Below are 27,511 nucleotides of genomic sequence, written 5' to 3'. Positions count from 1 at the left end.
CAGATCGTAAGCCCTGTAAATGCCAAGACTTCCATATTCATATTCGTTTAAGATGTCAAAAATGTAAGATAACCCCCAAGTGGACAAACCCATATTTGTGAACAAGCATTTGTGACCCTCTAAATGTGCATTATCGTTCAATCAATATGTTTCAACTACGATTCATTCAGTAGCCAGCGCGTGCCACATTAACACACGTGTGTTGTACCGTGTATTGTGCTCGTGTACTATATTCCACGTTTGTAGAGTAGCGGGTAGATTGCTGGTTGAATGGCCGTCATTAAACGACCTAATCGAAAAAGACCACAGCGGAACCGCAGTCCGCACTGCCAACTAAACACATCGGATACACAACTAAATTCAACCATATCATTTTACAAAACCGCCACTAATTTCGCAAAACAGATCGATATTAATTATACACACACTGCACAGAACACACATCGCTCACTCCTTTCAACAACGTCATATATCGTTTAAAAATAAAATGAAATGTATTAAAAATAAATAAAATCAAGTCACTTATTGAACTTTTTACTGTGGAACAGATCTTTTTAGGTAAAACCTGAATGTTTTTTCTCCATTTGAAAAATATTTAGTAAATTTAAAAAAATAATTAAACAATACCTTTTCTTCAAATGCGAAAACAACACTTTCTGCCCTGTAGCGGGTAAGTATTAAGTTAAAAATATGCCGCTTTTGCTGGGATATAATAGTACATATTGTGGGCATTCCGAAAACATGCACAGCTGAAAATTGCCGATTTTTGATGGACGAAAGTAGACTGAATGCAGTCGAAATGCGATCTCTCAGATGAATGGGCGGCAGAACAATGTGTGATATATGTTCGAATGGTAAAATAAGAATAGAATGGAAGACTGAGATAAGCATTATCGATAAAAATTAAGAAAGGTGTGTTGAGATGGAGTTACGATAGAACGGTCAAACAAATTTATGAGGCGATTGTAGTTGAAAAAAGCAGAAGAGGAAGACCGAGAAAAATTGGCACGATCATTTATGTTAAATACTTGAATGTGGTCAAGTCAGGAGTCGAAATAATCGGCGGGTATGTATGAGGAGATGCATGAATACGGAAGAGGCGAATAATATTTGCAAAGACGGAGTTGTGTGGCGTTCTATTCCCTATATCATACTAACTCTCTATCATTCGAACATCTTTCAAACACCGTTTTGCCGCACATTCGCCTGAGGGATCGCATTTCGACTGCATTCAGTCCCCTTCTTTTGCCAGCTTTATGCTTCGTTTCCATACTTTACGGTTTGGAACCAGGACTCCACTGTACTGCCAGTTTAGCTATCGCTGATAAATTTTTAACATGAGTTATAAAAACATTAGAATCATAAAAATGAACTTTGAATATTTAATACGTAATAATTTAATCTATTTTTTTAAAAGAGTATGTATTTTTAAAAGTGCCGTGTTGTTACGTTGTTATACGAGTGTAATCATTTAGAGATCAAAGTCGGATAAATTACCCTTTTAAAAATACATATCGCTCACTCCTTTCAACAACGTCATATATAAATAAACTTGTTTTTTCAGGAGATCGTTTTAAAAGTTTAAAAATATAATAAAATGTATTTAAATTAATACATTTCCTTATAAAATAAATATTTAAAAATAATTATAATTATTATTTACGAAATAAACATCTAGAATACCTAATTAAAATATAACTTTGTTTTAAAATCACTAAAAATTATTTTATTATAACTTAATTATAATGTTGATATTTATATATATCAAGCCACTTATTGAACTTTTTAGTGTGCAACAGACCTTTTAGGTAAAACATGAATATTTTTTCTCCATTTGAAAAATATTTAATTACTTAAAAAAAAAATACTTCAAAAAAAAAAAACAATACCTTTTTTTCAAAATGCCAAAACTTTTATTTTATTTTTTTTTCAATACATTTCATTATATTTTTATTTTCAATACATTTCATTATATTTTTAAACTTTAAAAACGATCTCCCGAAAAATCAAGTTTTTTGATATATAAATATATTATTAGATTAAAACCAATATTTTTAGCTTTTCCACTTTTTTTTATTTGACCAGCGACCGGGTTTCGTCGTTACCGACATCATCAGACTGGTGGGAGGCTATACGAATTGTTATGTTATATATAAAACAAGGCAGGAGTTGATAACCATGATTTGATATAATTTTATTGAGAAATTAATTTTATTGAGAAATTAATTTTGATATATGACGTTGTTGAAAGGTGTGAGCGATATCTGTTTCAGTTGATCCATCCGTTACTATATCAATCTTGACTCATAAAATGATAACATCGTAGATAGTCATACATATATACAACATATGAAATATGTTCTTGTTTGTGTTAATTAATTACTACCTGCATACAAAATAATCTCACTGTTCGCAATGACGTATATCGTTACAGAACTTCGCACCCACTTGAACCAAAAAAATATATATGTTGCAATATATGTTCATATTAGGTAGGTACGAATACTTTGGACTACTGCTTGTAAGATTTACAGCTGGCAATTTGTAGATAATAAACTACATAACCTTGAAATATGAAATATCTCTCAAGTACAGTTTAATATGTGAGGCGAATGCGGTTGGTAATAGAAGCAGAGAAAGAGTGAGGAAAACATGATAAAAAAGTCTTTTAAACTTAAAATTATTTACAACATTTTGAGTGTGTCCAAATACTTGTTCACAAATCTGGATAATCTCTAATTATAGGAGTTATTTTTTATATTTATACTTAATAGAAATACGTACTTAGAAACCATTGATTTAAATATATATATATATATATATATATATATATATATATATATATATATATATATATATATATATATATATATATATGTATGTATATATGTATATATATATATATATATATATATAGATATATATATATATAGATATATATATATATATATATATATATATATATATATATATATATATATATATATATATATATATATATATATATATATATATATATATATATATATATAAATAAAAATATATATATATATATATATATATATATATATATATATATATATATATATATATATATATATATATATATATATATATATATATATATATATAGAGCGGGAAAAGAAGCAGAGGAAGACCGAGAAAAACATGGCACGATCAGGTATGCCAAATACTTGAAAGTGGTCAGGTTAGGAGTCGTAACAATCGGCGGGTATGTATGAGGAGATGCATGAACGTGGAAGAGGCGAAGAATGTTTGCAAGGACAGAGTGGTGTGGCGCTCTATTCTCTCTGCCTACCCCTTCGGGTAAGCGGCGTGATGGTTAGTTAGTTAGTATATAAATATATATATATATATATATATATATATATATATATATATATATATATATATATATATATATATATATATATTATATATATATATATATATATATATATATATGCTCGTATATATATAAATACATATTTTTTCTTTTTATGCTACATAGGGCACTGCCTCGATGCAGTGTTATATTTATCGTTACTTTCATGCAGGCATGGGATCACTCGTGCACTTCAGGGACCAGCCCAGGGTAGTATTAAATAATATATAAGCACTTATATATATTTTCTTTAAAAGAGAAATATTTGTGTTTTATTATTTACACAATTATTTCAATTTCGTACTATTTCTGTGAGCCTAGGCGGCTCATTATTAGAAATAGGTATTAAATTGTGATAGAGTGGGTTCGAACCGAGAAACTCTGACTTAAGAGTCCGCGACACTAACCACGGGACCACAACCCGACACTTCTGGAATGTTAAATCACTAATATGTATTTTCACTCCCCTCTGGGAATCGAACCCACGATCTCCAGCACGGTAGCTAAACACGCTAACCATCACACCACCGAGGCGGAAAAGGTTTAAATACGATTGTGAAATAGATTGTTGCGCCATCAGTTGAGGGATTAGTGAAATATGTATGTAATAAGTTGTGCACGTTTCATTTCAAGTTGGAACACCTTCGAATTAACATCTTTTTCGTATAATCCAGTGTCTAATATATTAAATTATATTTTATAAAATATTACGATATTCGAGTGGTGAAATAAGGAAAGCATTCCAAGTCGAGAAAAGCATTATCGATAAAATAAAATAAAAAAGAGAGGTGTGTTGAGGTGGTTTGGACACGTGGAACAAATGAGTAAGGGAAGAACTGTAAAAAAACTTTATGAGGCGAATAATGTTGGAAATAGACGCAGAGTAAGACCGAGGAAAACTTGGCACAATCAGGTATGTCAAATACTTGAAAGCGGCTTGGTCAGGAGTCGGAATAATCGGCGGGTATGTATGAGGAGATGCGTGAATCTGGAAGAGGCGAAGAATGTTTGCAAAGATGGAGTGGTATGGTGTTTTTTTCTCTCTGGCTAGCCCTGCGGGGAAGCGGAGTAGTGGTTAGTGAGTTAGTATTAAGTGTTTTACTGAGATTTATACACTTCGCTCACTCCTTTCAACAACGTTATATATAAAAAAAACTTGATTTTTCAGGAGATCGTTTTTAAAGTTTCAATATATAATGAAATGTATTAAAAATAAATATCAGGCCACTTATTGGACTTTTTACTATGCAACAGATCTTTTAAGGTAAAACCTGAATGTTTTTTCTCCATTTGAAAAATATTTATTGTGTTTTTTTAAAAAATAATTAAACAAAACCTTTTCTTCAAAATGCGAAAACAACACTTTCTGCCCTGTAGCGGGTAAATATTAAGTTAAAAATATGCCGCTTTTGCTGGGATATAATACATTTTGTGAAAATTGAAAATTGAACACAACTGAAAATTGGCGATTTTTGATATATGATGTTGTTGAAAGGAGTGAGCCACTTGTATAACGTGCGTCATTCTGCCCATTATTGAACATCTATATTGCATTAATTCTTGAAATCTGTATCGATCTTCCGCATATTGGTAAGGATTTCGATACAATTGTGAAATACGAGTGATTGTTGCGCCATCAGTTGAAAGATGAAGATGCTGAATGCACTGATTGTGCTTAATTAACCGTTCGCAGTCTTTATGGAAGATATACAAATAAATATTTTTTTAGATTTATGTTTTGTTCTGACACATCTTGGTAGAACTGCATTTTATAGATTAAAATAACAACCATGCAACGTTTTCCACATGAATTTTATTTGACCAGCAACCGGGTTTCGTCGTAAACGACATCATCAGACTAGTGACCACCAGGGTCTATGTTACGACAGTTACGACGAAACCCGATTGTTGGTCAAATAAAATTCATGTGGAAAAAATTACATAAGTACACTTTGGTCTCTTTTTATGCGATATATACGTTCCATTGGGATTCGCATAAAAAAATTACTTGAACTACATACAAAACTAGTTGATAGGTTCCATTATTTTAAAAACCGAATAACTTCATATCAATATGATAGAATGTACCAAAAGTCGCATAAAAAAGTTTATAAAAAATCGTTAAAATAAAAACAGAAGACCCTTTTCCTTAATTAAATATCCACATTAGGGAAATCATTTTTGAAATACATCTTCGAACCGAATTAAAAGTGCTTTTTCTGTTTTTTTTTCAAATAAAGTATCTCTCGAATACGATTATTCGAATAAGATTTAAGCTTAACTTTGTGCCAGTGACGCAATCGCACTTTAACGGTTGCAACCCTCACAAATCTAAATTTTAGATTTTTTAATGCGAATTCGCATAAAAAAAGACTTGAACTACAAACAAAAATAAGGGATAGGTTCCATTACATTTGAAAATCGCATAACTTCAAAATCGCGAAAAAAAAATCTACATAAAAACAGACCCAAGGTTGTTATTTTATTATACAAAGACTTTTTATTGGATTGAACCTTTATCTTATATGTAACTAACGTCACTTTTTTGTGTTTACAGATGAAAATAAGTCGTCACCAGATAACGGTATCTGCAATCAATGAAGTCATTCAGATTGGGATCACAGTAAATCCAGTATAGGATACCTTCACACGTGAATCGTGCGACACCGTAGGATACCTTTACACTGTGCGACAGCATCCCGGATTCAGTGATAGGAGAATATCTGTGTTTCTATAGTGTAAGTGTGCATTTCAGTGCAAATTCTAATAGTGTCAAGTGTGTATATTAGTGAAAGTGTTTGTTGAGTGTCGTCGAATCGCCGTCTGTGTACGTTGGTTGAATTAAAGGAATTATTGTCACCGTTGTCGGGGGCAAAGTGGCGTTGTCGAGTGCGGTGTGTGTCGCCTGCCCGCCCCATGCGGGGTAGCAGCGAGGGCTGAGTGCCAGGAGCCCAGGAGACGCAGAGAGACCAGCAGATCCCGATGTATCCCAGCGCAGGAGCCATGAACGCGGCGGCGGCAGCTGCAGCTGTCGCTGCGGCCAGACACCCGGTAAGTTGTCGCTTCAAACTATCCCTTTTAACTTGATTGTATGACAAATTTAGTAAATACTTACTAAAAAAACTAAATAAGTGAAAAGCTTACAAACCACGTTTTTTCAGTGTCCGCTCGCAACAGAGGAGAATTTTTTAAATAGCTTAACACAGACAGGAATCCAACTCCCCACCCAAATATCCACCCTTATAATGATTAAATAAAACACTTGTTTTTATACCACTTGAGTTTTATTAAAGACTACTAGTTTCAGAAGCTAAACTTCCATCATTCAGGTCTGAATAAAAACTGACAGTTTTTATTCAGACCTGAATGATGGAAGTTTAGCTTCTGAAACTAGTAGTCTTTAATAAAACTCAAGTGGTATAAAACCAAGTGTTTTATTCAATCATTTTAACATGTCTTACCACAAATTTAATGCCGAAACAATTAATAAAAAATTCACGCTTATAATTATAATAAATTTGATAACTTATATATCTTATTTATTGTTTCGGCATTAACTTTGTGGTAAGACATGTTACAATAATTAAAGAAAACACTTCGTTTTTTACCACTTGAGTTTTATTATAGACTACATGTTTCAGAAGCTAAACTTCCATCATTCAGGTCTGTATAATAACTGATAATAGTTATTATACAGGCCTGAATGATGGAAGTTTAGCTTCTGAAACATGTAGTCTATAATAAAACTCAAGTGGTAAAAAACGAAGTGTTTTCTTTAATTATTGTAACTTATATATCGCCATTTTCGTAAAATTAATACCTCAAGGGCCCTTCATTCTGAATATCTTCTCTTTTTGCTTGGTTTAGGCCTTCTGGACCATTTTAAAGAGGGATTAGCCTCCTTAGATTACGAATTGCGGTCATAATTTCTAAAATAATAACGTATTTAAACCATGAAAACTGTATTAATTGTTCTTATTTTTCATTATTATTTGGTTGTATTTAAATTAAAAATAAGACTTAACACTAGAAGAAACATCCTCTCACTGGGTGACTGCCAAATATGCTACTACCATCACGTCGTTTTTCCGCAGGGGTAGGCAGAAAGGATGGATTGCCACACTCTTCTGTCCTGACATACACTCCTCGACTCCTTCATATCCATACATCTAGTCATATATGCTCTCCGATTACGCAGACTTTTGACACCGCCATATTTTAGGTTCTGATTGATCTGATCGTGCCAAGTCTTTTTCGGTCGTCCTCGGTCTGCTTCCCCGCTTACATTCACCACATATATTTTCTTTATTTATTGATTTGGCATTTGATTTGTAGAACTCCATTTTAATTTATGTATTAATTTTAAATCAAACACAGATTTATTGAGTCTACTAAGTTGTATTTTATTAACAAAAACACATAAAAAATTATACTGTGACAATTGTTTCGCCTTGTTAGGGCATTATCAAACGAACTTAGTAGACTCAAAAAATCTGTGTTTGATTTAAAATTAATACATAAATATATTTTCTTAGTCATTCTCTCGTTATCCATTCGCTCCACATGTCCATACCACCGTAAATAACTCTTCCTAATCTTTTCAATTATTCCTTTTTCAGCCTTACATTCAATATATATATATATATATATATATATATATATATATATATATATATATATATATATATATATATATATATATATATATATATATATATATATATATATATATATATATATATATATATATATATATTGATTTAAGGTGAGAACACATTCATAACCGGTGTTTATCTCCATTCTCGTGTTTGCACAATATATACAACAGAGTTATGTAGAAAAACAAACATAAACATTGATAAGACTTGTTTGCTGAATGTATCGCCATTGTCAACAAAGCCGACTACAATCACCGAAACGTGAGCTCGGCTTGTAAACAGTAAACAAGCCATTTTAATACTTTAATGTTTAATTCAATATCGCTAATTGACTTAAGTGGCAATAATGGGGAATTGCGTCTTTGTAACTTGTTTCTACATTCTACTTCTATTAAATTAAGTAAAAATAAAAGTCGGTTGTCCAAACTTAGTAGTAGAATCTACTTAGTCCAAAAATGCATAAAAAACGTACTACAAAAAAAAATGTCCCTTACTGTGTTACTTAGTTTGGACAGCCGAAGTGTATGGATGTTAAGCATGGAGTTGGAAAAAGGAGGATGAAAGTAGACTGAATGTTGTCTAAATGCCATCTCTCAGTGCGGCAAAACAATGTATGCCACATCGCTGACTTCTTTCAACAATGTCGTATATGAAAAATCGTCAATTTTCAGTTGTGCATGTTTTCGGAATGCCCACAAAATGTACTATATCCCAGCAAAAACGGCATATTTTTAACTTAATATTTACTCGCTGCAGGGCAGAAAGTGTTGTTTTTGCATTTTGAAGAAAAGGTATTGTTTAATTATTTTTTTTAAATAAACTAAATATTTTTCAAATGGAGAATAAACATTCAGGTTTTACCTCAAAAGATCTGTTGCACTGTAAAAAGTTCATTAAGTGGCTTGATATTTATTTTTAAAACATTAAATAATATTTTTAAACTTTAAAAACGATCTCCTGAAAAATCAAGTTTTTTGATTTATGACGAGTTGAAAGGAGTCAGCGATATGTTGGTGATATAAGGAAAGAATGCAAGGGCGAGACAAGTATAACTGATAAATTTAAGAAAGGTGTGTCGAGATGGTTTGGGCGTGTGAATCGAACGAGTGAAGAAAGAATATTTAAAAATGAGGATAATGTAGTTGGATATAGGAGCAGAGGAATACCGGGGGAAAATTGGCATGATCATGTACTTAAAGTGATCAGACATGAGTCGGAATATTTGGTGGGTAGATATGTATGAGGAAGTTAATGAACGTGGAAGAGTCGAAGAATGTTTGCAAAGAGGAGTTTATGAAAGTATACAATGATAGAGTGGTATGAGGTTATATTTTCTCTGCCTACTCCTGCGGGTTAGCGGCGAGATGTCCAAACCATCTCAACCCGTAAAACAATTATTTATGAGAAGAATGTAGTTGGAAAATAGAGTACAAGAAGACACGATCAGGTACTCGTATGTCAAATACTTGAAAGCGGCCGAGTCAGGAGTTGGAATAATCGGCGGGTGTGTACGATTATGAGGAGATGCCTGAATGTGGAAGAGGTGAATAATGTTTGCAAAGAGTGCCTCTGCCTACCCATGCGGAGAAGCGGCATGATGGTTAGTTAGTTAGGCTTGTTTCAAGTAGTTCCGTAGGGTGAACGTTCCAATGTCTGATATAATAAATACTCGCAATACTATACTCGATTTGCTGTTGGGACGTCTCCCCTAATTTGAATAAACTTGTTTGTATAATAAGTTTGTTTGTCTACATATATTCTTATTAACCCTATCGTTTCCTCCCCCCGCGCCACGTGACCGGAAGTGCCTTGACACGTGCAGCGTTTCGCTCGTCTCCCACGTGGGTAACTGCTCGAGGGTGCCTCTCACCCCCTCGAATAAATATTCTTTATGTTCCACCCTTATAACAGCGGTCAGCGTCCATTGGAGATTCATTGGCTCGTGTACGCCGGCCCTTAAAGCGACACCGGTGTCGTGCGAGTAGGTGCTTAAGTCGTTGATATTTTCACATTCTTTTTGTCACGTTATGATTTGATTATTTTCTTTTTTTTTTGCAAAATTTCATCGATAAATTAATAAAGTAACTGGTCCAAATCTATATGTAAATGTTCGTTTGTTCAAAATCTTAAATCTTCTTCATCGTTATTAATCGATTCCTTTGAAATTTTTGTACGAGCTTGCATTCTTTTGCGCGCGTGTTAAAATTTTATAACAAAAAATGTTATAGGTGACATATTACTGTTTTTACCGCAAAGGCAGTGCCAACTGTTTAAGCTTCAGATATTAAAATATGCAATACTAAATATTTGTAACGACGGACTTCTTGACAGCTGCTGTAACTTGCACGGAATTTATATACAATAAAACTATATTTTTAGGCGTTTTGCAATAAGTATGTGAAATAATCAAGAAAAAAAAATTAAATCTGAACACAGATAAAGAAAAATATGGAGGTCTGGGCATTTACATGGCTTACGACCGTCATAGACATGGTTAAGTAATAACTTTACACACGTGTAATATTCACGAATTCTACCTATGATTGACAACCACAGTAGGTACTCAAATTTCTGGAACTCCTAGATATATTGATCAAACTCGAGACACTATACTTGTGAGTTCACAACAGCCATCTATGTTGGAATAGGGAAAGCTTTTATTAAGCAGAGAATCTTCTTATTTGTATATAAGGTCCAATTTTTAATGTGGCTTATAAATTAACCAGTTATTTTATTAAAAGCATTTTTATTGTTTAAATACTTGTGGAAATCTGGATTATCTCCGTTTAGGAGTTATTTTTCAATTTTTGTCGTCTCAACATAGATGAAGAAGAAAATGGATGTCAAGAAATAACTTCTATGCGGACATTAATCAAGATTTGTGAACAAGTATTTGGATACACATAAAATGTTGTTAATGATATAAAGTTAAGTATACATTTATTGGGAAAACAGTATATATAATATACTTATATAACTTACCTCATTCGTGATCATTCCTGTAGTTGTCATAAAACCGCAAGCCTTATCATCCTAATGACATAATCCCCTCCATAGGTACACGTCACCGTTGACCTTTTATATTACCGACATTTCAAATAAAATTAATCACACGATCAGTTCGCAAATCGATAAATTTTAATTCGGATCAAATCACGTTTCCGGGGGAAAATCACATTTAAACCGATTACAAAATAATCAACATTCAACCCGCCTCGCGTTAGTTAGTTCGTGAGAACCCATTAAATTTTTGTTTGAGTTGTTTAAATTAAAAAAAAAACATCAGCGCCTCGATTTACAGAAACGTTGCCAGATAAATAAATAATCGCCCTTCCCCGGGCAATTCCCTTAATGGTGTTGCCCGCGCTAAAAAATAGGGTGCAAAAGGACACGATAAATTGTAGACTGGGTAGGGGTAGGAACGGATTAAAATGGACCGAAAAAATCGGTGGCACAGCCTCGGACCAAGATTAAACTGACGAGGGAGGACTTTTCTGTTGACATTTGGGGGCTTTCCCGCTTGATTAGCTCTTCCCCTCTAAATGGGGATGTTACTAGCTGTTCCCGGCGCTGCACTTTACAGGGAGCGGGGTGAAATCTGTGCAAACTGCATTTCAAATATTGTTTACGGCTGTCACTTATCGAACAATCTATTTGAAATGTAAGGATGTCGTGTGAAATAAAACAACTTCATTAATTGATTCGACAGTCACTTTTTGGTAATATCTGTCCACTTAATATTCAAGTTTTACTTAGTAAATACCACAATTTCTTAAAATCTTTTTTTGACACGTTTTTCGATGCATTCCACACCATAATAGATTTTATGTAAAATTTAAATTAAATTCAATTAATACGTTGTGGTATTTAGTAAATATTATTTGTATTATTTATATTTGAAGCACTAACTTTGTGATTTTCCATTTTATAAATAAAATATAACTTTGTTTCAAAATCACTATAATATTTATAGTGATTATTAACTTATAAAGTTTTATTATAAATTATTATTTGTTTTACCTTTTAGTGATAAAAAATAATTTCATCAATTGATGTAGCAGTCACTTTGTGGTAATATCTATTCATTTAAAATTCAAGTTTTACTTAGTATATACCACTATTTCTTCTTTTCATAGTGGATTTTATGGAATACTTAAATTAAATTCAATTAATACGTTTCTAGAGTATCGAAAAGAGCTATTATATACGCTTTGATAGGTACAACTGCTATGTAATAAAGCGTTAAAGGTCGTAAGCCCTGTAAATGCCCAGTCTTCAATATTCTTCTTCATCTATGTTGAGTTGTCAAAAATCTTTCTTATTTGTGTTTCAGTCTTGTTAACCTTAATCCCAAGTCCCAAAATGAGTAATGGAAACTACACATCGGGAATATAATACGTGTGACTAGTGTATGGAATATGTTTCAAAATAAATAAAAAATAAACATTATGATGACGTGGTCCTGATGATGACAAGGTACTTGTCGAAACCGGTAGGAGGAAAAAAGTAGGTTCCAATAAAAAGTGGTTAAAAACAAAGTAGTTTTAACTTATAAACATATAAGACTCACCCCTACCTAGACTCCATACCAAAGAATATTTATTTTAATTTTGATTTACTTTGTTTAATTTGCCTCTGTAGTGTAATCGTCCGCCTCTGTAGTGTAATGGTCAGCACGCTCGGCTACCGTTCTGGGGGTCTCGGGTTCGATTCCCAGGGGGGTCAAATAAATATAAGTGATTTTTTCACTGTAATATTTATTCAATATTACCCTCGACTGGTACCGGAAGCGGAGGGCTGATCACCTTTCCTTCGTGTGTAAACGATCAAGATAACACTGTGTTCATATGAAGCAGTGCCCTATGCACCATTGGGGTGCGGATAAGGGTTTTCTTATTATTGTTTAATTTACTTTATTTATAAAAAAAATGTAAAACGAACTCCCTCTCTAAACACAAGTATCTATTATTTTTTGACATCTCATCAAAGATGAAGAAGAATATGGAAGTCTGGGCATTTACGGGGCTTACGACCGTCATAGGCTGGTACAAGTATCTACTTTATTAGAGAGGTAGAAACGTTATATTTGAAATGTATTGTATATTTACCAACTATTCTGTATTATTTGAATATGTATTTGTAAAAAAAAATCAAAATTTCAATAATTTTATGAAGTTTACAAAATGTGCCACAAAGTATCTGCGTAACCATTCAAGAATAAAAAATAAAAAATACACGTGTATGGAAGATTCTTCTCTTCTTCCGCATCCCTTGCAGCAAATTAAGTTAAATAATATGTCGTAGGTACCCGCGAACAAAAGGTTGAGAGTTTGCGTAGCGGATATTAGGGGACGCTCCCCTCTGTCGAATTTTAAGGGCCGTATATTTTCATTTGCTCCCCTCTAGGGCGGTTTTTCTACAGAACGTAACGAATAAATTGGCCCCGAGAATTTATATAACAATTTCCTGGGATTTCAGTCATTGCAGGGGATTAAGGGATAACTAACGGACGGCGCCCACTGACGCGACGCACAGATGTCGCGTTTTTCCAAAGGGTCTATTTTTCACCGAAATCGTCAGAACTCTACTCGATTACGGGTGTTATTTTGTCTTTCTTTGTTGTTTACGCACGATTTAAAATGTCACCCGATTGAGATCGCCATTATCTGGCGTTCGGCATGTCTAATTATAATATTGTCCGCCTTTGTGATGTAATGGTTAGCGTGCTCAATAGGTCCCGGGTTCAATTCCCAGGGGGGCAAAATAAAAATGGGTGGTTTCCACTTTTATATTTATTTATTATCACCCCGGACTGGCACACGAAGCGCAGGGCTAATCACCTTCCTTCGTGCAATTAACGATCAATTAACACAGCGTCAATATGATGCAGTGCCCTATGCACCACCGCTAGGTGCGTATAAACGCAGTGTTATCTTGATCGTTAACTCATCAGGAAATGTGATCAGCCTTCCGCTTCAGGTACCAGTCCAGGGTAATGAATAAATATTAGAGTGAAAAATCACCTATATTTAATTGACTCCCCTGAGAATCGAACCCAGTTCCTCTAGTACGGTAGCCGAGCGTGCTGACCATTGCACTACAAAGGCGAACATCACGTGTGCCTTTATTATTTATTGATTCGGCATTAAATTTTGTGGAATGACATGTTTTTTTATTAATTGTTATTAATAACACTTGTGTAATATACCAATATGAAATATATGAAACAAAATTTATTAAGTCTTATTATACAAGTGTCCACCTCCGTAGTGTAATGGTCAGCACGCTTGTCTACCATACTGGAGGTCCCGGGTTCGATTCCCAGAGGGGGGTCAAATAATTACTAATGATATTTTCACTGTAATATTTATTCAATATAACCCTGGACTGGTACCTGAAGCGGAGGGCTGATCACCTTTCCTTCATGTGTTAATGATCAAGATAACACTGCGCTTATATGATGCAGTGCCCTATGCACCATTGGGTGCGGATAAGGGTTTGAATGAATGTTTTAATTTAAAAAAAAATATCTCGTGCGCTTCACTATTTTACACACCGTTTTTAATATCAAGTATAATCTTTATTCTATTATATGGATCTCTTATACCTGACCATAAATCCTATTGGCAGTATAAGAGTAGCGAGAAGTGTAGGTTTTATGGTGTAGAGGTCTGTCCGACCGATTTTATACTCCCATAGATATTCCCTGTTCCCTTCCTTCGCGCCCTTTGTCCAGCGGGACTTCCTGCGGTAGATCTCGGGAATTGTCCCTTTTGTTGACACAAGAGGTTGTTTTTACTGTCTGCTGGAGACTTTGTTGTATTGATTATGTATTTTTTGTCGGCCAAGGTTGCCAGATTGGTCAGAAGTAGGTGGTAAATACACAACGAATTTTTTTGTTGTATAGAAAATAGAAACTAAATATAAAATACTTTTCATGAGTAGATAATGCTGGAAGTGGGCAGATCTGAACTAGATCGCATCATTCACCCATGTCGTATTAGATTTCATAGACAATTTCTTTGCATTATAATTTTTTAAATAAATTTTGTAAATGCGAAAATTCAATTGTAATTTTTTTATATGTATTAGTTCAGGTATATGATGAAATAAATAAATGCATTATTTATATTTTATAATTAAAATGTAACTTTGCTTTAAAATCACTATAAATATTTTATATCAGTAATTTCTATCAACGGTGGGTGATCTAATCATTCTGAATTAAAAAACGAATCAAATAACTGTTTCTTTAAAATGAGTCGTTATTTTAAATCTTATCACACAAGTCTGTGTACAAATAAGGCTTCAATACAATACATTTGATTATTTGCCATAAAAAACTTAAGCTGGAAAGAATAAAAACCGAGAAAATATAACGAATACCATCACTATCGAATAACCGAATAAGTAAGTTACCAAATGGTCACATCCTTAATTTCTATCTAAGTATAATGGCACTTCTGAAAAACACTTACGTCCCAAATCCTGCCAAAGAAACTTTATAATATATCTGTGTTATTTCCTTGGCTATAACAAATTTCCAGACGTTTTTGTTCGCAACTTCCCGATATTTCGGTCGACCTTTCCTTTATTTTGCCTTTGCCGCAAATATTTTCAATATCGCCTATACAATTTTTATATCTCAGCAGAATAAACATCGAATTTTATATTCCACCGTTTATTCGGAAACCTCTCTCCCCCGACCTTCATAGAAGGTATGAAGGATATGTTTTAATATTACGCAGGTATGATATTGGAGCATTTTTTCTAACCCATAACTGCGTGATTTCAAACGATACTTCAAGTTTCAGCGAGTATATATTAAAATTCCCCCTCAAAGAAAATAATAGGCAAAATATTTTCCAATACCGTTTACATTTGAAGATCAGAGAGACGTTTTGTTTACACAAAAGTGATTGCTTTCTTTGTCATTAAATTCTATAAAAAAATGATAGATAACGATAGATCCATTTTATCTTATTTATTTTATTTAATTTTTATTTTGTCCTTACCTAAACGAGAGGTTATACCTCACCCTCCATATTAACTACACCTTGCTGCGTCTGACTATCATCTATTTGCATCTATGGACCACTCCTTGAAAGATGAAAGTTCTAAAATTTGGTCCATGTTAAAAATTACCTCATCCGATATTTTCATCATTTAAAACCACTAGATTTTTAAAAAGGGTTTTGTAAACTTACAAAATGGATGGGAAGAGTTGATCAATAATGATAGCAATTATATTTTGTAATTTAAACAACATTTGAAAATATATGTTTTTTTGTATTTTAATGCCACTGTACAAAACAATTTATATACATTTTGAGTGTGTCCAAATACTTGTTCACAAAATCTGGATTATCTCCAATTACAGGAGTCATTTTTTTCATATTATTTTTATGACATCTCATCAAAGATGAAGAAGAAACCTAGAATTTAGAAACCTTGTTCTTGAATCACTAGAACTTCACTAGAGACATCTATTGGTGAGATGTAAACGCCCAGACTTCCATATTCTTCTTCATCTTTGATGAGATGTCAAAAAATAATACAACAATTTTGGATAAGATTAATCTATTGGTGAGATGAAAAGATAATCCAGATTTTGGAAAAAAGTATTTGGAATCACTCTAAATGTTGTAAAATTGTTGTAATTATAATGTGACTGCGGAAATGAAATCAATTTTTTTTACGAATCGTGGTTCGTTTAATGATTCTCGACTCGTTCTAAAATGATCCGTTTGCTCTTTTAAGTTCGGTACAGCTGGTGAAACCGAGCTCACATTTATGCTGCACTTTAAACGGACATGATTGCACTTTTATTATCTCGGTCGTATAATAGAGGCTTTATGGGTGCATTGCTTTTAGCATTACCCGCTATACATGTCTGTTGCCTAGGTATACTATAGGTAGGTTTTATACGAGTAAGTGCCTTCTATTAAAAGCGGTTTATGCGCCAGATATTACGATTTCCGTATTGACCTTTTAATACCAACGAATTTATGAGATTTTAAGATACTGTCTGAGCAACAGATTGTATATTTGCATAGTCACCTCTTTATTTATAGATGTTTAGTAAAAATTCGTAAAAAAATGAAAAGATGTAAATGCTTTATGCCTTATGTCAATTTATATTTCATATAAATTCATACCTCGCATCATGGAGTTTGCGACAGTATCTTTGGTTGATTTGAATAAGTTTTTTTTTATGAGCAGAGACTCTTTTCACGAATTATTTCACGTATTGGAAGACGTCTGAATTTGACCCGGTATTTTATTCACAGCATTTTTGGTTGCGTCCAAATCCTTGTTTACAAATCTGGGTTTCAACACATTGGAGTAATTTTTATATGTAAAAATAGATCACGAGTGGAGAAACCTAGATTTGTAAACATGGAATTGGACACATTCAAAATATTGATTTTACTCTTCATTGTGAAGAACATTATGATTTAAATATATGAATAAAACGATTGTCAAATACCACTTCTTTGAGTTTATTAATGTAAGCATGACTATAATTAAATAAAACTAGATCTTTGTTTTTAGCCGCTTTTATTTTTGGTACTTTTCTCAGACCGGTTTCAGAAAGAACCTTTTCAACTTCAAGGATGGACATTATCATGTCTATATCTAAAGATGACAAGGTTCTGGTCGAAACCGGTTGGAGAAAAGTACCAAAAATAGTTGTGAGTCTAGACTTCTTCAGGGGTTAAAACTGTCATAGGCTTGGTTTAAAACGGTCGTAGGCCGAGTAAACGTCGAGACTTCTTCTTCGTCTATGTTGAGATCTCAAAAAAAAACTCCTAAGTGGAGATAATTCAGATTTGCGAAGAAGTATTTGGACACACTCAAAATGTTCAAAATAAACGTGGGTACCAAAAAAGTTTAAGTTTTATGAAATGTGCCACAAAGTTTCTGCGAGAAAAAATCAATCAAGTAAACACGGTTAGTTTCGAGAACTACAAATGTTCTCAACAGGTTAAAAAACAATATTTTTATATTTTTACATGCATAAGTATGATGAATTTCTTTTCGGAATCTTTTTCGGTAATCTCATTTCTCAGATCGTGTCTGCAATAATATGGAAAGTTTATCTTCTCATGGGCTGTGTAATTAGTGAGTCACGAGATCGTGGAGATGTAATAATTGCTTTTGTATGAGTAATTAATAAATAATTTAATAATCCTGATGCGCGCTAACGGGTGGAACTTTAAAGTACCGAAAGCGGAACTAATTTCCTAATAAGTTCGTTAGTGAGATAATATTTTATTTATTTCCCCCAAGGCAACACTAAGATTTAGATAAGCACCCATATACATACCGAGAAACACATCAAAAGTGGTCCTTATTAATAATCTAAGTAGTTTCTTTGATGTGTGATTAGTTAACAGTTGTTAGCGTATTATAAAATGTTTCTAAAGTAATTGTTTTACCGAAAATGACGCTGTTTTAGCTACCGGTTTTTTTTACTGGCACTTTAAAAAAATTAAATAGACAATTTGATTTATAAACACAATCAGTCGACATTGATATCATGGTGTGTCCCTCGTTTCGTATAATTTCTCTTTGATTTGAGCTTTGATCTTTCCCCTTGACTCTTTTCCTCCCCACCGTCCCTCTTCCAGGTATTTTCACAAATTTACAATGTGGAATTTTGTAATTGACATTACACAAGCTTGTAATACTAGTTAGTATAATATATCGCTCACTCCTTTCAAGAACGTCATAAATTGAAAATCGTCAATTTTCAAATGTTTTCGGAATGCCCACAAAATGTACTATATCCCAGCAAAAGAGGCATATCTTTAACTTAATATTTACCCGCTACAAGGCAGAATGTGTTGTTTTTGCATTTTGAAGAAAACGTATTGTTTAATTATTTTTTTAAATAAACTAAATATTTTTCCACTGCAGAAAAAACCGTCAGGTTTTACTTAAAAAGATCTGTGGCACAGTAAAAAGTTCAAAAAGTGGCTTGATATTCATTTTTAATACATTGTGTTATATTTTTAAACTTTAAAAACGTTCTCCTGAAAAATCAAGTTTTTTGATTTATGACGTTCTTGAAAGGAGTGAGCGATATGTGTTTATCTTGCTATATCTGCTCTGTTAAATTACCAAATAAAATAAAAAATACATTTTAGAAAATATTTTTCTCGTCGCATTCGTGTCGAAGTCGAAGTTTAAGTTTTCTGACGAACTGGTTCAATATATTATACAAACGCATACACATTGTGTAACTATGCCAGAACGTGTGTGTGTATGAGTATTAACATGTTTTTACATTACGTTACATCAATATTAATAGTTATAATTGTTATAACACACAGGTGTTACACGTATGTAGTATATGTTACCTTATTGTACCTTCATACATGAGTGTAATCAAATTCGTGTCATTATATCTAAGCTACATGTAAGTAGGTACTAACCTACACAGGAAATCGCATTTAATACTTACGTTAAATGAAACACACGCTTAACGATTGATTTCAAACAGTTTTAGTTAGTCGTGGAGCTGTCATTTTTCAAATTTTGCTGGATGGCTGTCAACGTTCTATGTATTGAGAGATTAAAATGTTTTTTTTTTTTTAAATGAAAATTGAATGCAATGCTGTAATGTAATGTATTATTCAATCCACTTGAAAATAAGATCATATTATTTTCAATATATTACTGCTAATTATTTTTATTTACATATATCGTAGTCATACAGGAGAAAGTGACAAAGTGCATTTTTTACAAAAACGTGATCATTGACTATTTGATATCTTACTAGCTTAATATTGCCCTGAAAATAATCCCAAAGGCATTTTAAACTTGTAAGTATAAATTTATATTATCCACTGACACTTCGTGATGGAATTGCATTTTTAATTAATTATTAGATTAAAACCAATATTTTTAGCTTCTGATGATGTCGGTAACGACGAAACCCGGTCGCTGGTCAAATATAAAAAAAAGGAAAAGCTAAAAATATTGGTTTTGATCTAATAATAAATTGTAAGTATAATATATTGACTTGTTAAAAATGACCAACTGCATTGATGTTTATTTTCTTGCCAAGCAAAAGTGACTTTAAAGATCCTCCTGAACATTATGTTAGTTGGTCACTTTCTCCTGTACGACTACGATATGTTCATAATTTCATGTGTGGCAAAACAATTTATGATTATTACATTCATACTTAAGTACTTATATGGTTTTGAAAATTTAGGAGTTATTGAAAGGTAAAGAGTTTTTTTTAAATATATATTTATACAAGTATTTAAAAAAACAAAAAAAACATCCAATAAACATACATATAAAAAATCGGGCGTGTACAGATATGTGGAATGAATATGACTTATCGGATGCTAGGCTTTATTTAACCTTTCCCTTACGGTGCTAAAATAAAAACGCGCGTTCCGGTGTTGGGTAGTCACTACACAATAAAAATTAGCGATTTTAAATCGGAAAAATAAGGACATTCATAGCTAATCCCCTTAATTAATTATAAATTATGCCAAAGAAGAAATTATAATTATTTTGATTTATTTGCTGAAGACATTAAAAAACCATCTGGCAACGCTCATAGGAACACGCATAGGTCCACTGTTACAAGCTCAAGAGCTACTGCCGACTGCCGCTAGCCGCAGGAAAAAAAAGCGACTGAGAACATTGAGCTTTGAGCTCCTCGCGCTTGCACAGTGCAAGTGTGCAACAGTTATATGCGAATATAGTGTCGCGCTTCCCGCACCCTCTTCACGCGCTGTTCATACGCAAATTTGTTTCCGATATTCACGAAATACCTCCGATGTACCCGAAAAATTGTGATTATTATTAATATTATTTTTTAAATCAATGCGTTAATATGTTATGGAGGAATACCTGAAATCTTAACCTTGTATTTATTATATTTGTGGAGATATAATGGTTATTAGAAGCAATGTGCACAACGTACACAACACCGGGAAGAGAGTGTTGATCACTAAAAACGCAAGAGTTCGCATGTATCATTCAACCTTCTTGCATATTAATTTTTTCACCTATTACGGCTAGAAGTATGCACACAGTTATTTGATTTATTATTATACCTCAGACAGTGATTAACCACGATATGACTCCATATATCACTACGCGATACGTTACAAAGGTCCGAATGATTTGTACCAATGTCAAAGATGACAACATTGCTATAGTAGAACCTCGATATAACGAATCTCAATCTCATCTACGGTTGGTTGTAGTCAAACGTCATGAGATTATCATTTTATTTTTTGACATCTCATCAAAAAAGAAGAAGAATATGGATGTCTGGGCATTTACGGGGCTTACGATCGCCATAGGCTGGTTTAAGTGATCACTTTACACACGTGTAACATTCACCGATTCTACCCATGATTGACAACCACATTACAAAATTTTTTGGAAGTTCTATGTATATGAACCAATTTTGAAACATTGTTCTTGAATCACTAGAACTTTACTAGAGACATCTATTGGTGAGATGAAAAGAAGCTGTTATTGAGCAGAAACTCTTATATAAGTATGTGAAGCCCGAATCCTGGATTATTATTGAGAAACGCTAGAAAATATCATTTTCATTTTTATTATTTTAGCTTATAATTTCACCAGTTAATTTATTTACAACATTTTGAGTGTGTTCAAATACTTGTTACAAATTTGGATTATCTCCAATTATATTTTTTGGCTGTCAATTATGGGTAAAATGGTAAATGTTACACGTGTGTAAAGTGACCACTTTACCAGCCTATATGACAGGCAATAAATCCCTGTAAATACCCAAACATCCATGTTCTTCTTCATCTTTGTTGAGATAAATTATGTAAAAATGTGACAAAAATCTAGTTAAAAAACGCCATACTACGTCATTAAAATGTTTGGTAGAAAAGAGAAAATTTTATGAATGTAGCATATCGGCTGTCCAAATTTAAAACACAGTAAGGGACATTTTTTTGTAGTACGTTTTTTTTGCATTTTTGGACTAAGTAGAGTCTACTTAAGTCCATAAATGCAAAAAAAACGTACTACAAAAAAAATGTCCCTTACTGTGTTTTAAATTTGGACAGCCGATATATATTCTTGGTAACATATGACATTAAGGGACGAATACCTATGTTGCTTACATATGATGCAAGCATACTCTAGTGCGTGTATGCAACCTCGAGTGCCCTAGACATCACTGTTATTCTTTTGTTCCTTCTTACGATTTGTTCTTCATTTTCGTTCCAATAAAGCAGGAATGATAAAAATGGGCCATGCCAAGGTATTTACCCTGCCTCTGTCATTTCTTGCACCAAGTATCGGGTTCGATTCCAGACTAGGTCAACACGATTCGCTGGCAGCGTGCCAATCAAAGAGTCTGATCAAATGTTTGCTTTATTACATTCACTCGGCGCCTACCGACAGCTCCTCACCACGCTGCTATCCACGCTCATGGCTTGGAGCTGTTGACACACCGACGAGCGCAGACTGCTGTGTCAACTCGGATCATCATCCACAAATGTAAAATGAAATTGGACAAAAGACTCTTCAAGACAGTGCAAACATGTCGTGGTTAATACTCATTGGCAGGCTGGCGTTTATTTTGAAAATAACACCTTGCATTTACATATTTTTAATGACAGCAGATAACGTCCCTCCCCCTCAACTCCTTACCTGAACATTCTTCCTTTGCCTTCCTTCTTATGAGGGAAGTTTAAAATTTGATAATCTTACTTTCCTTGTTATAAGAAAAGTAAAAAATTTGGTAATCATTTAAATTAAAAACAGAATGTCAAAAAAAAACTGTTATTTCCATTTTTTATTATTACTTAAACTCATTAAGTTACAAACACTCCGTTTCTCCGCAGGGGTAGGCAGAGGGAATTGAACACCACACCACTCTGTCTTTGCAATCATTTTTCGCCTCTTCCACATTCATACATCTCTTCGTACATACCCGTCAATTATTTCGACTCGTGACCCGGCCGCTTTCAAGTATTTGAAATACTTGGCCTTCTTCTGCTTCTATTAAGTTTCATAAAAATGTGCCTTTGACGCGGGAAAACTCAATCAAAAGCGTGTTTTTGCCTAGAATTTTCACCCATGAATTACATGAAATTATAGTAACTTTAAAGTTAAAGAGTAAATCCATTCACGAGTAGGCATACGCTTTGAAACTTAAAAAGTTGAAGCCTGAGTTGGGTCATGATAAGCGGTGTTGCATAAGCCGTAGCTAAAGTTACTTGAACGCTAGGTAATTAAAAAAAGGGAAAACTCAATGAAGGCGCATTTTTGTAGTTTGTCATTTGTAATTATGTGTATGATGATATGAATAAACAAATTTGACTGTCAGCGAGTGGTCACTTTATCCTACCGCATATATTTCTGTAATCACCAGTTATGAGCGTGGAATCGGGCGGCAGAGGCGGCTCGGGCATTACTAATTCACGGGCAATAGCGTCGGCGCGCGGCGGGCTCGTTGTCGGGTGGATACGTGGCCGCGCCTACGCGAGCGTGTGCTCCACTGCTCTCGCATGTCCATAATGAAAACACTTAAACAAACATAATGCCTCGTGTAAATATTAAACCTTAGTGCAAACATACACACCGCCCGCCTCTGCGCTGTGTGCGTTAGGGGTGTTCAACCAGTTATCTCGATATCGTGTCCAAATTTTAGTTCACAAATTCTGTATTTCCTGCTTTTGGGTCTATTTCTATCAAGATTTTTGATTGATACCAGTGGCAGCCTTCTAAAGGAACTGGGAGTGCGATTAGGACTCGCTGGGTCCGCATTTGACAGTATGAAGGCTGTCTGGAGATCGGATTTATACTCGGTGAAAACCAAATGCCGCCTATACAATGCCTGCATTGCTCCTGTTCTGTTATACGGCTGCGAAACATGGCACCTTACAAGGGTCCAGAGCAGCCGTGTACTAAGCTTTGAGAATAGGTGTTTGCGGAGAATCTTAGGCGTGCGGTGGTTTGACTTTGTGAGGAATGAAGAGACAAGGCGTAGGACGCAGCAAATCTTGAAAAGGCAAGAAAAGGCGATTCGATATTTTAAAAAATAATTTAACAATACATTTTCTGCAAAATGCAGAAACAACACTTTCTGCCCTGTAGCGGGTAAATATTAAGTTTAAAATATGCCTCTTTCGCTGGGATATAGTGCATTTTCTGGGCATACCGAAAACATGCATCACGGAAAATTGTCAATTTTTGATTTATGACGTTCTTGAAAGGAGTGAGCGACATATAGAACTTCTTTTCATCTCACCAATAGATGTCTCTAGTGATGTTCTATTGATTCAAGAACAATGTTTCTGAATTGGTTCATATATGTAGAACTTCCAAGAATTTGAGTAGTGTGGTTGTCAATAATGGGTAGAATCGGTGAATGTTACACGTGTCTAAGTAAAGTTATCACTTAAACCAGCTTATGACGGTCGTCAGCCCCGATAATGCCCAGACCTCCATATTCTTCTTCATCCTTAATGAGATGTCAAAAAATAATAAGAAAATAAAATATTTTTATAAAAATGTCACACTCTTTAACTAACTAACTAACTAACTACTAACTAACCATCACGCCGCTTCCCCGCAGGGGTAAGCAGAGAGAATAGAGCGCCACACCACTCTGTCCTTGCAAACATTCTTCGCCTCTTCTACGTTCATGCATCTCCTCATACATACCCGCCGATTGTTACGACTCCTAACCTGACCACTTTCAAATATTTGGCATACCTGATCGTGCCATGTTTTTCTCGGTCTTCCTCTTTAGGTGGACGTAAACCCAAAAGTTGTGCCACATTCTAAATAATGCAAAAATCTAACAATACTCTTAGCATTGGCCATCTCTGTCGTCTGTTTGCATCGCTTGGCATATCCCGCCTATTGGTACAATTTTAATATACGTCCATGTTTGTTCAGCAGCGGCAACAAGAGATACTGTTGATGACGAATGGCTGACGTACCTCCCGCTCGGATAGTTACCCGCACGGCCGAGGAGAGAGGAGAGAGACGAGAGACGAGAGACGAGAGACGAGAGACGAGAGACGATGTGGAATTATTGCAAGGCGCGTTTCTATAGACCCCGCCGAGAATGGAGTGTGCACAGATGCTGCGGACGGAGGATAAAAGATCGCGAGATATTTTTGTACCCAAATGCTTTGTCGTCTTAGTATTGTTCATGGCGATATATTTCGACTATATTTTGGTACTAACATGCCACGATTGGGATCGTATGATTGCGTAGGATTGCGGGTATGTATGAGGAGATGCATGAATGTGGAAGAAACGCTGTATCGTCACTTAATGCAGTTACTGTTTTTTTTTAAATTACTTTACGTCCAAGTGACTCTGAAATCTAGCTACGGCTTATGCAACACCGTTTATCATGTCCCTACTCAGGCTTCAACTTTATAAGTTTCATAGCCTATGCCTACTCGTGAGTGGATTTACTCTTTATGTTTAATGTTACTATAATTCCATGTAATTCATGAGTGAAAATTCTAGGCAAAAACACTCGCTTCATGCAGTTACTGGGGAATTTAATTAAAATATGTAGAATCAGAGGAAGACTTCCGAAAGCTTTGCATCATCAAATAATTGAAGGGGATAGTAAAACATTTTTTTTAAATGTCCGCCTCCGTAGTGTAATGGTCAGCACGCTCGGCTACCGCACTGGGGTCCCGGGTTCGATTCCCAGGGGGGGTCAAATAAATCAAGTGATTTTTTCACCATAATATTTATTCAATACAGTATTACCCTGGACTGGTGCCTGACGCGGGGGGCTGATCACCTTTCCTTCATGTGTTAACGATCAAGATGACACTGCGTTTATATGATGCAGTGCCCTATGCACCATGAGGTGCGGATAAGGGTTTGAAGTATATGAAAATATGCATGTATGCGGAAGAGGCGAAAAATGTCTGTAAAGACAGAGCGGTGTGGCGTAGTTAGTTATATTATACGCAGAATGGCCCATTGTCAATGTACAATAGTTTGTCATTCTCAGGGGATAAGAATGAGGCTATGTTCCCCTTTTAATGACTGTTTTAATGACCACACATCTACGAAAATCTCTACTAAATAAGTACCCATCGCCAATGTTTCGGTTTTCGTCAAAATCTCTTTTACTTGTTAATTCGCTAAACGACTTCCGTTTTAGTCTGAGGTGGCTACACGTTCACGCGAATTTGTGACTCGTTCTCACACGTTATTCCACCAGCTAGCCACATACAGGGTGGCGCAAAATCAACCGCCCTATCAAAAATTTTAATATTTTTTGCCAATGGCGTCGTACGTCAATCATATTTGACATTTGTGAACTGGACAGCTGAAGTATACAATTGTTTTTCTAAAACGGGTTCAAACGTGTATCAAAACTGGCGGAGGCCACTTGTCGGATATCACTGGTTACGCTTTCCCGAAAGGGTTGAGCATAAACTCTGCCTACTCATGTATAAATCAATACACAATATGGCTCCAGAGTATCTTAAGGAGCTGTGTATTCCAGATGAATTGGTTGATAGACGTCTCACGCTTCGATCGGCTACAACATCTGCAATGGGCAAAGTGATCTTACCAGCTCGCAACCAACGTACTAAATTTGGCGAGCGTGCCTTTGCTGTTGCAGGACCGACAGCGTGGAATGCTCTTCCACCAATGGTTAGAAATAGTGAGAGTGAGATGATTGATCTTTAGAAAAAGACTAAAAACACATTTGTTTGCTAAATCATTTCCACCATATTTTCCCCAATTCATTCACAGTGAAGCGCCCTTGAGGTATTTTTTTACGAAAATGGCGCTATATAAGTTATCCAAATTTATAATTATTATTATTATTTATCAGCGAGATAGGGAGTGTTTTTGCCTAGAATTTTCACTCATGAATTACATAAAATTATAGTAACTTTAAACATGAAGAGTAAATCCACTCACAAGTAGGCATAGCCTATGAAACTTATAAAGTTGAAGCTTGAGTAGGGACATGATAAACGGTGTTGCATAAGCCGTAGCTAGATTTCAGATTCAAATTAGAATTCAAAAAATTGTCGGATATCATCTTTTGCACTTAAGGCTTAGATCTCAGGCTTGTCTCAAGCGTTCAAATCAGAATAACTGAGCACACAACCAGCCATGAAGTCCAATTTTCCAACCAGGCTGGTCGTGTGCTCGCGCTCATTTTTTTCAAAAAATATATGTAGTTAATTTTTTTTGTATTTTAGAATATACGTGTACATGGAAAAAAAATTATATATTTTTTCAACTCTTCGCTTTCCAATAATTCTTTACTTTTCAAAACCATGTAGTTATTTCGAAGAAAAACTTATTTTTACAATGCAAAAACGATGTTTTAGAAAAAAATAATTTATGTTAAATGTTACCTGGATTTAGAAAAAATAGATTTGCGACTTAACGAATACTTGGCCTTAACAGAAAAAAAATTGTAAAGGTCCAAAAAAAGATT

General features: G+C 34.3%; 1 protein-coding gene across 2 annotated transcripts in view; it reads left to right on the top strand.

Annotated features, from left to right (window-relative positions):
- Nucleotides 1–27,511, top strand: part of LOC148308797 (protein groucho-like) — a 273,991-nt gene that overhangs the window by 22,152 nt on the left and 224,328 nt on the right. For both annotated transcript variants that reach the window (XM_088261036.1, XM_088261037.1), the window contains exon 2: nucleotides 5,943–6,436. In XM_088261036.1, the coding sequence (XP_088117162.1) occupies nucleotides 6,368–6,436 (69 nt within the window). In that variant the 5' untranslated portion in view covers nucleotides 5,943–6,367. The remainder of the gene's footprint in view (nucleotides 1–5,942; nucleotides 6,437–27,511) is intronic.

Source organism: Brachycentrus maculatus, unplaced genomic scaffold (assembly GCF_059751285.1).
Source record: "Brachycentrus maculatus isolate JH-2025_06_01 unplaced genomic scaffold, ASM5975128v1 h1tg000147l, whole genome shotgun sequence".
In the NCBI taxonomy this organism is placed as follows: Eukaryota; Metazoa; Arthropoda; class Insecta; order Trichoptera; family Brachycentridae; genus Brachycentrus; species Brachycentrus maculatus.
Note: the sequence above shows the minus strand (reverse complement) of the source record. Positions and strands in the feature narration are given on the sequence as shown.